Source organism: Rhinichthys klamathensis, unplaced genomic scaffold, assembly GCF_029890125.1.
Source record: "Rhinichthys klamathensis goyatoka isolate OS25496 unplaced genomic scaffold, OSU_Roscu_1.1 h1tg000050l_1, whole genome shotgun sequence".
NCBI lineage: Eukaryota > Metazoa > Chordata > Actinopteri > Cypriniformes > Leuciscidae > Rhinichthys > Rhinichthys klamathensis.
This window is the reverse complement of record NW_026606596.1, coordinates 3879676-3895310: the sequence shown is the minus strand read 5'-3', so window position 1 is coordinate 3895310 and position 15635 is coordinate 3879676. Positions and strand designations below refer to the sequence as shown.

At 37.3% G+C, this 15635-nt stretch overlaps 2 protein-coding genes across 3 annotated transcripts; both read right to left on the bottom strand.

Moving 5' to 3' along the window:
- Positions 1-413: 413 nt before the first annotated feature.
- On the bottom strand, positions 414-5435 carry im:7136398 (schwannomin-interacting protein 1). Of its 2 annotated transcripts, none has more exons than XM_056247801.1 (7): positions 5034-5435; positions 3746-3959; positions 3466-3596; positions 3291-3378; positions 3071-3184; positions 1202-1322; positions 414-1036 (listed from the first exon to the last, which is right to left on the bottom strand). In XM_056247801.1, the coding sequence occupies exons 2-7, from the start codon at positions 3941-3943 to the stop codon at positions 936-938; spliced, it is 753 nt and encodes a 250-aa protein (XP_056103776.1). In that variant the 5' UTR covers positions 3944-3959; positions 5034-5435; the 3' UTR covers positions 414-935. The 2 variants fall into 2 exon arrangements, with proteins under 2 accessions (XP_056103776.1, XP_056103775.1); XM_056247800.1 differs by having other exon boundaries at positions 3746-3978; positions 5034-5434.
- A 1897-nt stretch (positions 5436-7332) lies between these two features.
- On the bottom strand, positions 7333-12532 carry LOC130082889 (uncharacterized). The gene is made up of 8 exons (XM_056247799.1): positions 12176-12532; positions 11738-11959; positions 10989-11127; positions 10078-10217; positions 9724-9776; positions 9456-9580; positions 7941-8258; positions 7333-7846 (listed from the first exon to the last, which is right to left on the bottom strand). The coding sequence occupies exons 2-8, from the start codon at positions 11956-11958 to the stop codon at positions 7514-7516; spliced, it is 1329 nt and encodes a 442-aa protein (XP_056103774.1). The 5' UTR covers position 11959; positions 12176-12532; the 3' UTR covers positions 7333-7513.
- Between the last annotated feature and the right edge of the window lie 3103 nt (positions 12533-15635).

Genomic DNA, 15635 nt, shown 5'->3' with positions numbered 1-15635 from the left:
AAATTGATAATTCCTTTTTTTGTGTGAATTTATTAGAAATGATTTATATCATTATGGACATCATTATTTTTTAGTCTTTAATCAAACTTACCCACCCTCTTGCAGCGACATCTCTTCTTTGATGACGTATTTATTGCCTTGAGGGCAGGACAACCTGTCACTCACATGAGATCGACCAATAGCAGACCACAACCACCAATCAATTCCCGATGGACAAAATCAAGCCCCGGCCTAAATTTGTTCTTGTTCGAGAAGCTGTTTCACCTGTATATACATCACAATAGAGAAGAAAAGACTATCGCAACCTCCGTTTCATACCGTATCACTTAATTTTTTGCAGAGTATGAATAGCATAATTGTCATGATTCCACTACTTGCATTTACAATTACACAAAAAGGCTGATGACTCTGTATAAAATACAAAATAAATGATTTATTAAATTATTGTGAATATTTAGCACTGAGATATTCATTCTCATGTTTAAGTTTGATACACAGGAAAGTTGTAAGGCACATTCATATGACACAGCATAATTCACACCATTTATATTCATATGACGATTACATATACTGTTTTTCAATGGAATGCTTAATGTAACGGATGATTAATACATCACAGTTATTGATCGTATATGGCTTTAACAGCAGCTTGTTATATTCTCTATTTACAGATGCAAAACTAAACCATAAGTGATGGGACATGAATCAGAGCCATTAGGGTTTGTTATTAAGGCACTTTTTTTCACAATAAAACTTGTGACTATAATCAATGTGACTCACATTTTAGCAAAAGTTTCTTTGAGGGCTACATTTCTTCAAGAACAAACAGGATATTCTGGCCTTGTTAGTCCACAGGATGAGTAACAGTAAATTACTGCTTTCAGAAAGTGCCAATGTTGAACTGCAGTTACGCAGCTGTTGCAAACAAAAGTCATTCACAATGTCGTCATATCCTGTACATCCAGGAGCAAAGCATCTTGCTTATTCCGAAGGTGGTCTCGTACTACAAGATGTTTCACCAGTTCTGAGCTCAAATCTAAAAGCACAAATAGTGTATGAGTAAATATCAATGTCATTTTACAGGTGCCAAACCATTTTGGATAAGTGTTTAAAGAAGCATGGGAATTATAACACATTTGTGAGTGGCATTTTTGATTTAAAATGTTGTTCTTGCAAACTGAACCCTTGAGGAAAAAGATACCTTGAATGTCTTCATTCAGTGAGGCCCTGAGCGCATTCAGCTGCAGTAAAGAGCATGTCTGCAGATCACTAAGGCTAAGAATCTTTCTCCTTATGTTCACGTTACTGTGGGTGACTTCTTGCTGAAATTAAAACAGAAATATGACAAAAATAAATACCAGAGAAATGAATGATCGCACAAAAAAACACACACTGGATTAAGTTCAAATAACACAGAAATCTTACACTCCTCTGCCTTAAAGGCACAAGTACCACAGCAACATTGCAGAAGTAAAACTCCCATTAATTTTTTTAATAGAGAAATATATTTTTAATGATTCTGTATAAACCTTTAAATAAATGAATCGTTTTTTCAGCAAGGATGGTTCTTAATCTTTTTGAATCCAAGGCCCCTTAATATGAAGGATTAATGATCAGGATTTTTAAAAACATGTTTTATGCACAATTAAATATGTTAGAGCTTGGCATAAATAGACATACAATTTATATTCATTAAAATACCCATGGCCAAAGCAGTTTGGAAAATGGATGGATGGAAATTCCTATGGCGTTTTAAGATTTTATAAATTTACATGATTTTCCCATGTCTTGAAATCACACATTTATTTATATATAATAATAAATTAAAGGTAAATATTTTAAGTAATCTTGAGGTCCCCTTGAAAGTTTGCTGAGGCCCCCTAGTGGCCCCCGGGTTGGGACTCACTGCATTAAATTGATCAAAAGAAACAGTAAAGACACTTTATGTTCCAGAAGATTCTATTTCAAATATATAGTATGTGTTCTATTCATTAAATGTAAATGTTCCACAAAAATATTGTTTTGAAATGTTTCTTAAGCAGCAAATCATCATATTAGAATGATTTCTGAAGTAATGATGAGTAAGAATGCTGAACATTCAGCTTTGTATCACAGGAATAACTAGGGGTGGGAATCACAGGGTACCTCACGATATGATACACCGTACACGGCTCACGATACCGAAAATATCACGATGCAGCAATCCTGGGATATATTGCTAGACAATCCTATAATGATACATCACGATATCTGTCTATGAAAACAAAATGCCTGTGAAAAGGTTAAGTGCAGGTTTTCTCTCCAAACTGTTAGAAAACAATACAAAAAAAGTTTTTCAGTCTGTAAATTAAATTGAACATTTTAAGCTTAGCTTATACTTTTTAGAAGCTTAAACTTTTCTTTGTGTGTAAACTGACACATTTTATCTGCTTATCGACTTGTTTTATATAAATCTGGTACATTTCAAAATTTTCCAACCTCTTTTATTTAAACCTGGGAACATCTCAGTGTTTACCAGCTTCCTTAAAATAAACCTGGGGCGAGTGTTGTCAAAGGTACCGACTTAGGTGTTTTCAATTTTTTAAAACGTGAGGATACCAGCATTTCCCCATAGCATTTTGAGCACTTTTGAGCGTATTCTTAAATAACTCTGATTGGCCATTGTGTTCACGCGCTCAACATATATGTCTGTGATTGGCTACAATGATCAATGCTTCAAAAACATGTTGTAAATAGACATCTTTCACTCTCTTCACCGAGCGCTTACACAGGTACGCACGGGAGTGTTTGAAAGCAGGCGTCTATCAGTGGATATATTAGGGAAAATTACTTCTGGAAACAAGGCCACTTTTCCATCATCATCTACTTATGTGATCCTGTCTAACTTTATACTGTGGAACACAAAAGTAGATATCTTGAATGATACTTTTATGGTGCTTTTGAATCAATTTTGAAACTTGAAAGCTTCAGTCCCCATTACAAGCTCCACTTTTAAAACATCTCCTTTTGTGTTCCACGGAAGACAGACAGACCATACTCTTAGGTGAACTATGCCATTGAAACCCCTCACCTCTTTCTCTTTCTGTTCGGCCAATAGCTTGTCTCTGAGAGCCCTGAGAGCTGTTTTCACTTCCTGTTTTAGCCCCAGAGAGCAACTCCCACGTACCTCCGCCTCACATGAGCTCTGAGGATGACAAAAACCTAATGCTTTTTTGCAGCCTCATAAATCATGACCTGAGATACAACTTGAAAAACTCAGGGAAACTACTATCACGACTATCTGCTCCCACCTCTTTGCTAGATGCTCCTTCGTCATCCTCCCCCTCACTCTCACTGTTGTTGATGAAACAGAGCTGAAGATTTTTAGGACTATTAAATCTGTTTCATGGAAACACACAGTGCACATTTGAATAGAAACATCAGAACAACACGTCTCAACATTATGAACCTGCTCATGTGTAATACCGTGAGGTTATGACAGGAACACGGCAGGGACTGTAGTCGTTCTCATCTGCCCATGGCTCCCGGTGGAGTGAATGGTGTTTTGACCCTGTCCAGCATCCAAGTATTCTGTCTCGCTCTGATAAACCCAGACTCTAAAACACAAGGAGGTCAAGATTGATAATTATAAGAAATGTTTTACTGTATTTTAGGTCAAATAAATGCAGCAAACATAAAAAAAAATCATAATTAATCCAAACTTGGTGTTGAAGTGTATATATATAAAGTCCAGATAAAATGTTACCTCTGCCTTTGTCCTTCTTTCCTCTTCCTGCCTTTCTAGCTCTGCAATCCGTAAACTTAAATCCTCCCACTGCATGATGGGTAGGTTGTGATCACCCAGGGGGGTCTCATCACTCTTCTGTTTGGTCCCCTGGCCAGAGGGTGAGGGGTCATCTATGGTCCTCTCATAATGCCTGTCGCTGTCTGGATTCTCCTCCATCCGTTGGAGAGTTAAGCTAGTCCAGCATAGACAGGCTAAAAGCACATCCATATCCACATGCATTTAATGCCACAAAATGATAAATATAATTAAATAAAAATAATTAAGATAATTTCCAAAACTTTCAAAATCTTTCATAAAGCTAAATTATTTTGAAATATATTATATAGACACACAGTACCGGTCAAAAGTATGGAATTATTATAATTTTTTTAATTGTTTTTGAAAGTTATCAAGCCTGCATTTATTTGATTTGAAAATACAGAAAAAAAACAGTAATATTGTGAAATATTATTACAATTTAAAATAACGGTTTTCTATTTTAATATATTTAAAATAATATATTCCTGTGGTGCAAAGAAGAATTTTCAGCAGCACATGATCCTTCTGAAACATTCTGAAATGCTGATTTGCTACTTGGGAAGCATTTCTCATCAATGTTGAAAACAGTTGTGCTGGTGCTTAATATTTGTGAAAACTATGATACATTTTATTAACGCATTTAAAAGTTAGGCCTTTAAATTCATGACTAAAGCAACAGGGTTGACAGTTTTATAGCAAATTTGAAATTTAGCAATCAAACTGGGGCATATTTCCTAACACAGGAGAATTTGGAAACATGGCTGGGGACATGCCAAAAGACTCCTCGTGGAGACAGAAAGGGAAAGATACATTTACCACATTTTTGTAAAGTTACGTATAGGCTAAAAGAGAAAATGCCTGCATTAACACATAAAAGTTGGTATCTGTCTTTCATTGTTCGTGTCATTGTTTACACATCATGAGAGACAAAATTAAGACACTAAAGGTCGGTGTTTCATTCTAGACCTTTAAAGGAAACCCATGCTACATTAAAATCCTTATTGTCAGAGAAAACAACTCAGCCCAGTCACATCGAAGTGAAGCAGCTTTTCTGTTTGCTTAGTGACGCGTGATTAATACGTGCATCTTTTAAAAACCAATCTTCAGGGTTTTTTTATCAATCATACACTTTATACTTAATTTTACAAGTGACAAAGTTGGATCGCTGTGGAGCCCCTCCAGTTCCTGTTTTCTTTTCTGAAAGATGTTTTTGACATTATTCACTCACCTTTTATCGGAAAACTGATGTCGACATCGCGACTGTCACCTAAACGTCAATGTATTTACACATTTCGCCCAGTTTAGTGAATTATTTCTCCGTACTTCAATGCTTCCTCTGCTGGAGAGGAAACACCCCTTTGGATTTGGCTTTCCACCCGCCCTCTCCGTCCGTGTTTCTTCTCCTGTTTTCTTAAACCGCAAGCTAACGGCGACTTTTTATCGATGTCGATCTTCTGAACTTGTGGAGTCAGTTGCTTTCTGTTAAAAGTTTGAATTGTGCGAATGTTTTGTACTGTTGTAGTGACAGCTGGAAGTGCAGATAAGACTGTTTGGGAAGGGTTGAGAAAGTAGGTGTCCGATTTCACATGTTGGGATATGAAGACCGCGAGCAGATGGGAAAGTCTGCGGGACTGTGTCGTGTTCACACTGCTGATGAAAGCTGTGATGCAATGCTTCAATTATGTAGAAAATCACATCCCCTTACACCCTAACATAAACTTCACATCGCATCTCTATGTAAATATTTAAACATTTCTGGAGGAGCTCGGGGTTGTTGATTTGCCATGAGTTAAGATGCAGTGAAAGAAGTGAACTAAAACATAAAAATAAAAAAACATGACAGCCTTTCAGACATTTTATTTTGCAGGATCATACAGTAAAAAAGAAAATTAAATGGAATGTCAAGAAAAACTTTAAAAGGTTTAAAATGACTCAAATAAGTTGTGTTACCATCAACTAAACAGTAAATATTTTACACTATAGACAAAATGGTTTTACTGACTAAAAAAAAATTGTGAAAAAATATTTATGGCAAAAAATTTTTTCTAGCAATATCAGCCTTTTGAGACCCATTTCTTTTTTTTTTTACAAACTCTGGACAGTTACATGGACAGTGTTTATTGGAGTGTTATGTCATTGACCCATTTATGTAGGCCTATACATGTAGTATACGGGTTAGTGAAGGCAATGATCGACCCTAATTATTATTTTTTTAGTCAGGAGATATCAAGTGTGTCTCCTGTATTACTTGTGGAGTTCATGCGCTTGTATGCTGTCTTTAAAACAAAAGAAAAACATAAGTACTAAATACTAAGAAATGTTTACAGTTCAAAGGTTTCAATTAAACTTCAGTCAATGCTAATATTTTATTTCAATTTGTTATGCAAATAATAAAAATGGATATAGATTTAGACATTGTAAATTATATCATACATACATACACTCAATCATGGCCACTTCATTAGGTACACCTTGTTAGTACTGGGTTGGGCCCTGGCTTTTGCCTTCAGAACTGCCGTAATTCTTGGATTTTGGTCCATATTGACATGATAGCATCACGCAGTTGCTGCAGATTTGTCGACTGCACATCCATATGAATCTCTCGTTCCACCATGTCCCAAAGGTGCTGTATTGGATTGAGATCTGTTGACTGTGGAGGCCATTTGAGTGTAGTAAACTCACTGTCATGTTCAAGAAATCAGTTTGAGATGATTTGAGCTTTGTGACATGGTGCGTTATCTTGCCGGATGTAGCCATCTGAAGATGATACACTGTGGTCATAAAGGGATGGACATGGTCAGCAACAATACTCAGGTAGGCTGTGGCGTTTAAACGATACTCAGTTGGTACTAAGAGGCCCAAAGTGTGGCAAGAAAATATCCTCCACACCACCCCTAGCCTGAACTGTGATACAAGGCAGGATGGATCCATGCTTTCATGTTGTTTACACCAAATTCTGACCCTATACCATCTGAATGTGCATGGCAGCAAAAATTGAGACTCATCAGACTAGGCAATCTTCTATTGTCCAATTTTGGTGAGCCTGTGCGAATTGTAGCTTCAGTTTCCTGTTCTCAGCTGACAGGAGTGTCACCCGGTGTGTGTTCTGCTGCTGTAGCCCATCTGCTTCAAGGTTCAATGTGTTGTGTGCTCAGAGATGCCCTTCTACAGACCTCGGCTGTAATGAGTGGTTTTTGAGTTACTTTCTATCAGCTCGAATCAGTCTGGCCATTCTCCTCTAAGTCTGGCATCAACAAGGCATTTTCGCCCACAGAAATGCCACTCACTGGATATTTTCTCTTTTTCAGGCCGTTCTCTGTAAACCCTAGAGATGGTTAAGTGTGAATATCCCAGTAGATCAGCAGTTTTTGAAGTACTAAAACCAGCACGTCTTTCGTCGTGGCACGTCCATGCCACATTCAATCACTTAAATTACCTTTCTTCCCCATTCTGATGCTCATCTTCAGCAGATCGTCTAGACCTACATGCCTAAATGCACTGCGTTGCTGCCATGTGATTGGCCTAATTAGTTAATTAGATCAAATTAACTTTGATCTCTAATTTTTGTGTATAATTATTAAGAATCATTAAGAGAATTTTCTTCCTTCAGTATTTCTACAGACTTTCTTTTCCTACAAAAAGAAAGCATCACAGGTATGACAGGAAAACTGTGTAATTCAATTCATTTTCCTCAAACTCTAGCTAAACTCAATCAGTCTGTTCTGGCGAAGCTTCCAAAAGCTCCCACTGTGTGGCATCAATGAGCCTATAGTTGATCTGTCTGTATTTGTGTGGGTCTTTCTTCCTCTGTCTGCCCACCTCTTCATATAGACTCTGAAACACTGGCTGAGGGGGTGTGAATCGGGCCGACCTGGCCAGATCCAGATAATAATCCCACTGATCCTTGTCCAAATGGAGCAGGTGCTTCAACTGCACACCTTTGTCTAGTTTTTTTTGCATCTCTCTCTGCACCTCCTTCTCCATCTCTGCCTGGGTGGGCAGCTTTACCGAGCCCTCCAGAACAGCTAGAGCAAACTGAACCTATGGATACAAATTATAATGTTACAGTGAGAATGATTCACATATGCACTATTCAAACAGTAATCAAACCATCCAGTTTTTTCTCTCTGCTCACCTGACAGTCAAAATGTATGAAAGGGCAAATAATTTTGCAAATGCCAATAAAAAACATAGACGGGAAGCCAGGGGGCAGCAAGTACTTGTAGAGCGGAGTCACAAAAAGTTCCTGTACGTCCAGGCCTAGCTCTGATGGACAAAGGAAAGGGAAGTTAAAGTTGTATCCTGTACAGAACAGAAGAATATCAGCCCGGGTCACTGATCCATCCTGGAACTGTAAAGATCCATTCTCCAAGACCCCAACAACAGAGGTAGCCTGCTGGATACCCACAGGCAGAGGTAAGGACATAGTTGGTGTGCTATGACTTAGAATCACCTAAAATGAGAAAGAGAGAAAACAGAGTCACTCTACTCTCAATTTTTAGCAGAGAGGCCAGCTTCTCTTTCCACTCCTTACAGATACTAAGACCAGTTCCAAGTGTTTAAGATTATACATTTGAACTACTCATATGGATAGGATGGACAAATCCAAAACAAAATTGGCAATGGCAATCGTAAAATCGTTTTTATTCAAATTTATTTACCCTCAAGTTGGTCCAAACCCATATGTCTTTCTTTCTTTTGTAAAACTTAAAGGAGAAAAAGTCATGCTGATCTTTTTGATGCTATAAAAATGCTCAGCGGGAAGGTTTAAATAGCGATGAAACAGATGTTGTGACAGATCTTTTCTTTATTGTGACATACATCCGAGTGTAACAGATTATCAGAAAAAAATAATCTTTCTTCTGCTGAACACAAAAGAGTTAATGAGCCCCATTGACTTTCATAGCATATTTGTCAATGGGGCCCATCAACTGTTTGGTCTCTTTTGTGTTCAGCAGAGGAAAGAAATTCATACAGGTTTGGAACAACTTGAGGGTGAGTAAATGATGACAGAATTTTCATTTTTGGGTGAACTAACCCTTTAAATAGTGCTCTGTATACTTATATGACTTCAAAAGACTTTGAATCAGAGTTATTATTAACTAAAACTAAAACCATAAAAAATGTTGTTACTTGAAATAAAATAAAATATAATATAAAAAAGAAAACTTTTATTTCAGCTAGTTACCAAAGCAACATTTTTCATTTTCATTTAGTTAAACTTGAAGTACAAAAATAATTAAGATTTAAATAAAATTATAGACATATTAAAAAAAAAGAAACTAATAAAAATGACAAACAAAAAAAATACTACAACAAATTGAAAACAGGAAATATATATATATATTTTTTTAATTCAAAATGCTCATAAAAATATATATAATAGCATATAAATTATACTAAATAACACTGCTTTAATGGACTTAAATGGACTGCTTTTGGTATTTTTTTTGGAGCTCAGCATTGGTCATCATTCAGAGCTGCACAAACTGACATCTTTTGTGTTCCACAGATGAAAAAATAATACTTCGGAGGATAATGACAGATTTTCATTTTTGGGAGAACAACCCTCTAATTCACAACCAAACAAAGCCATTTAACATGGTATATGTAATATTGTAAAAAAAAAAAAAAAAGTTAAGCCACAAACCCGAGCATTAACTTGGGCTAACTCAATGGAAATGTCCACACCAGATGCTCTGGCCCCCAAGACCACGACGGACTTGTTGGCGAAGGGCTCTGGATAGCGATACGAGTGACTGTGTAAGACTTTCCCTGCAAAACAGCAGCGGAAAAAGGCAAAGATAAATGTAAGAAGATGAAAGACAGAGTGAAAAAGGGGAGATGCAGGGGTGTAATGAGACTAATAGTTGGGGCTTTTAGGGTTATGCATAGTGATCAGTGATCATTTGTTGTACCTTCAAAATGCTCTATTCCAGTAATGTAGGGCAGGTGGGGGTCGGAGTAATGCCTGCAGAAAGAGGAAGGAAATATGAGTCAGCGCTGAGACGCTAAAGGGCTCCTGTGGTCTTCTGAATTCCCTCACACAAATGCCACATGAATGCATAACATAATACCCATTCACATCACCTCTGAGAGAATTCAGTGAGATAAAAGCCTCTGGGAATATTATGGGGTAAATGAACATGCCACTATTTGAATAATGCTATGCATTTAGAACATCGCTGCGAAGCTGCAATTGGAGATTAGATGCAATTGTGTCCATTTGAGCATGTCTGGGAGATAAAAGGACTTAAGATGGCATTCCTCACCCGTTGCAGACGAACACTGAGTCGAACTTCTGTGTGTTCCGGTCTCCACATGTGCGGTGCGAAATTACCTCCCACGTCACAGCTCCCCCTGTCTCCGTCTCCATGGAGACGGGCTTCACCTTTTCCACCGCGGTGTTGAACTGTGAGGGACAAAGCAGTCTGTCATAAGCAATATTCTTGCTTCTGTTGGTAAGAAAAATACTAATACTGAGAACGTTTCTACTGTGGCTTCTAAACACACTTGACGGGTCTTTCGATTTTTGTGGTGACGCTGATGTCTTTGTCTGACAAGCAGAGGTCAGCGGCCCCTATACAACCCTGATCAATAGGCAATCTGTAATGATCTCAACTTTCTGGCCACTAGTTGATGAACAATTTTACCCTAATAGCTGTTGATACTCAACTCATACAGTTTATATAGAGTTTAATGTAGGAGGACTATGACCATGTTCCAGCAACTATGAAAAGAGATGTCAGTAAATACCAGACTTTTTTAATGGCATTGCTTTCTCAGACTTAGAATACATGGACACATGACTTTGTCACCTGATAATTTATCCATATTGTGTGTTAAATGCCACACTGTGTGAAGAAACATCACTATTAATTTTGTTAGCACCTCTTATACTATACTTCCCATACCATCAGTTTCTCTCATTGTTATGGAGTTTTACCTGCTTCAATACTCAAATATCTAGAGACATTATGTTTAGGTCTGCAAAATAAACAGTCATATGAATGGTGATGGACTGGTTTATAACAACACTCTGGATGGTTTGTCTCCTGGTTTAGGCTTTCATAAATCTAAAAATGTACAGTCAACCCACATTTCTTGCATTAAAAGAAAAAAATAGTAGGAGACTGATTAAGTTTCATTACAGACATAGAATTTATATTAAAGACAAACACACCTTGATGTGACGGGCAATATCATGTCTCTCACAGTATTTTTCCAAATACAGCTGAACCGACGTATGGTGCAAAAAAGAAGGCAGGTGGTCATCAAAGGGAAATTCAGGGAACATCATAACCTCCTTAGGCAAATTGGTTCTTTAAAACAGATATGGGATTTTATAGCACATAAAGTTGCATGAAAATTGGACACAAATGAAAAACAAATAAATTTCCTGCTCAAAATAAAAAGACACATCTTAAACATAGACTTGTTTACTGGTCTGTTCTGCCAGCTTGGTCAGGTCTGTCTATCGCTGACTTTGTTTTGTTGGTGTGCGCTTGTTGGTGTGCGCTTATTAATAGAGGAGAACATTATTTTGGTAGGATATTTGCTTAAAGTCACCATGAAATCAAAATGACAATTCTTTTTTTTTTAAGAAATAATTATTATTAATGATTCATCCATGCACATCCTTATTTATTTTTTTAAATCACATGCCCTCATAATCTTTAATCAAAAAAACGTCACCAGCAGCAATAGTAAACAACTGCATTTTAAGTCAAGCTCCACCCATTACATCCAAAGAGGGGGAGTTGGAAAACTATTGCAACTTCCATTTCATGGCAACTTTAATAGGGTTCAGCTTGTTAGTCTGGGAGATCAGACAATCTAGACTAGTCTAAACCAGCCCAAAAGTGATGAAAACCACAAGGTTTAAAATGCATTTATTCTCAGCAGGATTATGCACAATTTATTGATCTCTACCTGAGGTCCCTATACATACTGCTGTGGATGGGATACCCATTGTCATGTGGGCCCACTCGTTCCTCATAGAACCAGGTCCCACCTAAATGATCAGCCATTTCATACACCACGGGTGGATCAAAGGTCTCGGGCCTAGACAGGATGTGTCGAGCGGCGCAAAGCCCTGCCGGTCCAGCCCCTATCACCGCTACACGAGCTCTAACGTTACTCCTCCGCTCCATTCTCCAGAGCTTACACGAAAACCGACACAGAAATAAACAGACAATAATAAATAAAGTTTCGGAGTGAGATATCTATAAGTATATTACCCTCCAATGTTAAATAATTTCTCGTATTTATAAAAATAATCAATGATTTGTATCTTGACAAATGTGCGCATGCGTAGTGTCGTTCTTTATCAGCAAACTTGCAGGTCTCATATGAGTCAGAAGCAATTACCTGTTCTGGATCGGAAAACTCAACGCCGGTAATCACTCACACACACTACACACACAAAGCTGTTTACTGCGGAGATTTAGCGAGCATAATCCCCCATTTTGAAGGCATTTCGAAAAGAAATGCTTGGTCACCACAACAGTTGAATAATGTGTCACTAATGTGAACTTCGGTCATGTCTTTGAGTCAGCTGCCTCCAATCAATGTGGATTTCTCCTCTGTTGTTTGGTGTGGGAAGGCTGCATTGGCTGAAAGGAAAATCTTCCGGCATGCTCACTTTATAACTGTCAGTTCTTATCAGTAACGAGACACACACTCACACTGTATACGCCAGTGCCAATTCTTTAACAGTTTCACGATACTAACAAACGTTCCCAACACATTTCCCTAGTTTTCTTTCAGTAGCCTAATGATCTGACTGACTGTAAACGCGGGGCGGATGATATAAAGCGCGTGCAATGAATTCAAAATAAAGGCACACTTTCACTTTAACTCAGTCACTTTTAAAACAACTATTATATCTAAAAATTCGATGAAACAGTAGATAAACATCTCTAATACTAAAAGCGGTAACTCGTAGGGAGCTAGTTATTGACATCAAGTTAAGTTTGTTTGTTTATTGTTTACATCAAGGTAAAGTGTTTATGATGCCCTTTAAAGTAGGCTAGGCTATGCTGGTGCTATGATGGTATCAGAATCAGATATATTATGATATTTACATGGTATTTAAAAAGTTAGTGCCATTGTACTTTTTTGTTAGTGAATAGCCTATTTCTACAATAAGACACTCTTTGTGTATTTACTGTATTATATAGTTAAATGGGTAGCACTTTATTTTACAGTCCTGTTCTCCATGTGCATAGTATACTTATACTATATATGTAGGCCTACTTATTATAGTGATTACAATGACTGGGTAATAATTAGGTAGCCTACTAACCATGAACCTACTCATAAACCTAAACTTAACCTATGTAGCCTAGTTATTACCCAGTACCTTCTTAGGTTAGTACACTGTAAGTAGGTCTACACGTAAGTACACGTAGGCTACTGTAAAATAAAGTGCAACCGCAAAATGTTGCATCAGGAGTGTCACCTAGCCCAGTGAAATACTGTGCCCCTGTAAAATATTAGGGTAACACTTTACAATGAGGTTCTTTTATTAAACATTAGTTAATGTATTAACTAACATGAACTAACCATGAGCAATACATTTGTTACTGTTTTTGTTAATCTTTGTTAACGTTAGTTATAACGTTATACAAATCCAGCTTTTATTGCACACAAAGTTTGTCATGGATGCTGTACTGCAGGTGAAAAACTATTTATATCCATAACAATATCAAAAAAGAATATCAAAATATAGGGACAATTTTTTGATGGGAGGCCTGTCAAAGGCTGAAACACTCCTGGTTGACAGGACAGTGTAACTGATCAGATTGGCTTTTGATGTGGTGGCTGTTGTTGGGCCCTGTTACGAGTGAGGCTTATATCGGATTATAACTGTAAACATTTTATCAGTGTACTTTAGCATTCATAATACTTAGTTCTTCACTTTATATAAAAACCCCATAATTGATGACTATTACTGAATTGGATATTAGCACTGAGTGGAGCAATGGATGTTACATTACATTGCAAATCACCATAAAGATTATGTTCAAGTTAATTATATTTAATTAAGTTTAAATTGCATGATTATAATTATGCAGAATTTACCGCAGGCGTTTAGTCTTTTTTTTGTGTGTGTTGGAGTATAATAGGCCTGGCCTATATTATACAAAACCTTTATGTAAACGACTCAGTTCTAAACATCTAGCAAAAACCCTATAAACATCTCTACATTTGCTACTTTTTAATATTGATGTTAATAGTCTAAAACTTTACTGGCTATAATTTATTGGAAAGAAAAAGTTGTAGATACAACATCAATCACTAGTTTTGTATCTATACTTTGAGGGTTATCTTTTCTGTCAAGTACAGAGTTCTTCTGGTTTCTGCCTCTAAATATCATCCTGTTCTTTTTTCCAAAGTTATGTCTTTGACTCGAGTAAACTTGGAGTTTACTGACATTTATCAGGCTCACTGATCCGATGGTGGCATTTTATCAGAGCTTCTCTGGTCTGAATGTCTACAGAGCAGGATGGACACAGACCTTGCAGATTCATTTCTGCTGATCATCGACATGCATATACTTGGGGACATTTAATTTGCATTTTGCTCCACAATTATGGTTTATGAATGATTATTCTCAAATAGCTGCATGGTTCAAAATAGTCAAATGAGATTGAAAACGTATAACACCAGTCTACGCTAATGCAGTAGAGGCTCCAAGGCTGTTCAGTTTTAGATATTAGCTTTAAAACCTGAGTAGAAAAATGCTCAGTTACTGATACTTTTGATTTGCATATTTTCCCAGTGATTCACCTGGCAATGATTCGATTTCACATTTAGGAAACAAAAGCTCAAGGCCTTAAAGTTGGCATGCAATGTTGTAGATCTTATTGTGAACAAGTCATGGTGCATGCTTTTCATCTTTATAAAATTTTGACAGTTTTGACCTCGTAATTTTTTCTCAATCTTCCATGCAGTGGAATTCAATTTCTGAATTTCATTTAGGACAATTAAACCCAGCCCCACTTACAATCCACTAAAATCTCACATTCAGATCTGCCCCCATCTAGGCAACAACAGTCCCCAGTTATTTTCTTTTGCAATATTCAATTCACTCTGATGTACGGCACAATATGGAAGAAAATAACTTTTTCTACTTCCATTTCATCAACGAAAATATTTTATGCATTTTGGTTGTTCATTTACACATCTATGGAATTTTGGGGGCCTGAAAATGCAAGTTTTTGAAAACGATACCGTTATTGTCTCCATTTAAACGTCAAATATGCAAAGTTTTGGAAAAAGTGACGTCATGGGCACGCGTGTGACATGTTCAGTCTATAGTGTTTCTTTACAAAGTGACATCGCCAACTACTGACCTGGCAGCATAATACAGCGTTTTTAATAGTTTTCACGGATCCGTGTGAACGGCAATCGTTTTGAACTGTACGCGAAAAACGCAAAGGATAAACTTTTCCGTTTTTAATACATCGTTGTTGTGTGTAAACATACCCTGAACTTTGGGGGCCAGAGTTGAGTAGCCTCAGGCAATGCATTAGCTCAGTGCTGCTCAAACCTATCCTGGGAACCCCCCACCACTGTACATTTTGTATTTCTCCCTTAACTAGCACACCTGTTTCAAATCACTAGCTCATTTGACTGCAAGACTTGGATGGGGTTTGTCCGATAAGGGAGAAAATATGCAGTGGTGGAGGACAGGTTTGAGAAGCACTGCAGTAGCTAACCGTCCACTCATCTGATGCCTATTGCTGACAAAACTGGTTAGCACTTTCTCAATATAGCAAGCTTTAATCTGATTGGCTGACTTCATGCAACTTCCAGGAATATT

Excerpts from the sequence above, each read along its gene's own strand:
- im:7136398 (XM_056247801.1), bottom strand. The coding sequence starts at position 3,943 with ATGGAGGAGAATCCAGACAGCGACAGGCATTATGAGAGGACCATAGAT. Across the intron at positions 3,597-3,745 it reads AAAGAAGGACAAAGGCAGAG|AGTCTGGGTTTATCAGAGCG; the intron begins GTAACATTTTAT and ends CTTGTGTTTTAG. Across the intron at positions 3,379-3,465 it reads GTTCCTGTCATAACCTCACG|ATTTAATAGTCCTAAAAATC; the intron begins GTATTACACATG and ends TCCATGAAACAG.
- LOC130082889 (XM_056247799.1), bottom strand. The coding sequence starts at position 11,958 with ATGGAGCGGAGGAGTAACGTTAGAGCTCGTGTAGCGGTGATAGGGGCT. Across the intron at positions 11,128-11,737 it reads AGTATGTATAGGGACCTCAG|AACCAATTTGCCTAAGGAGG; the intron begins GTAGAGATCAAT and ends TCTGTTTTAAAG. Across the intron at positions 10,218-10,988 it reads ATATTGCCCGTCACATCAAG|TTCAACACCGCGGTGGAAAA; the intron begins GTGTGTTTGTCT and ends TGTCCCTCACAG.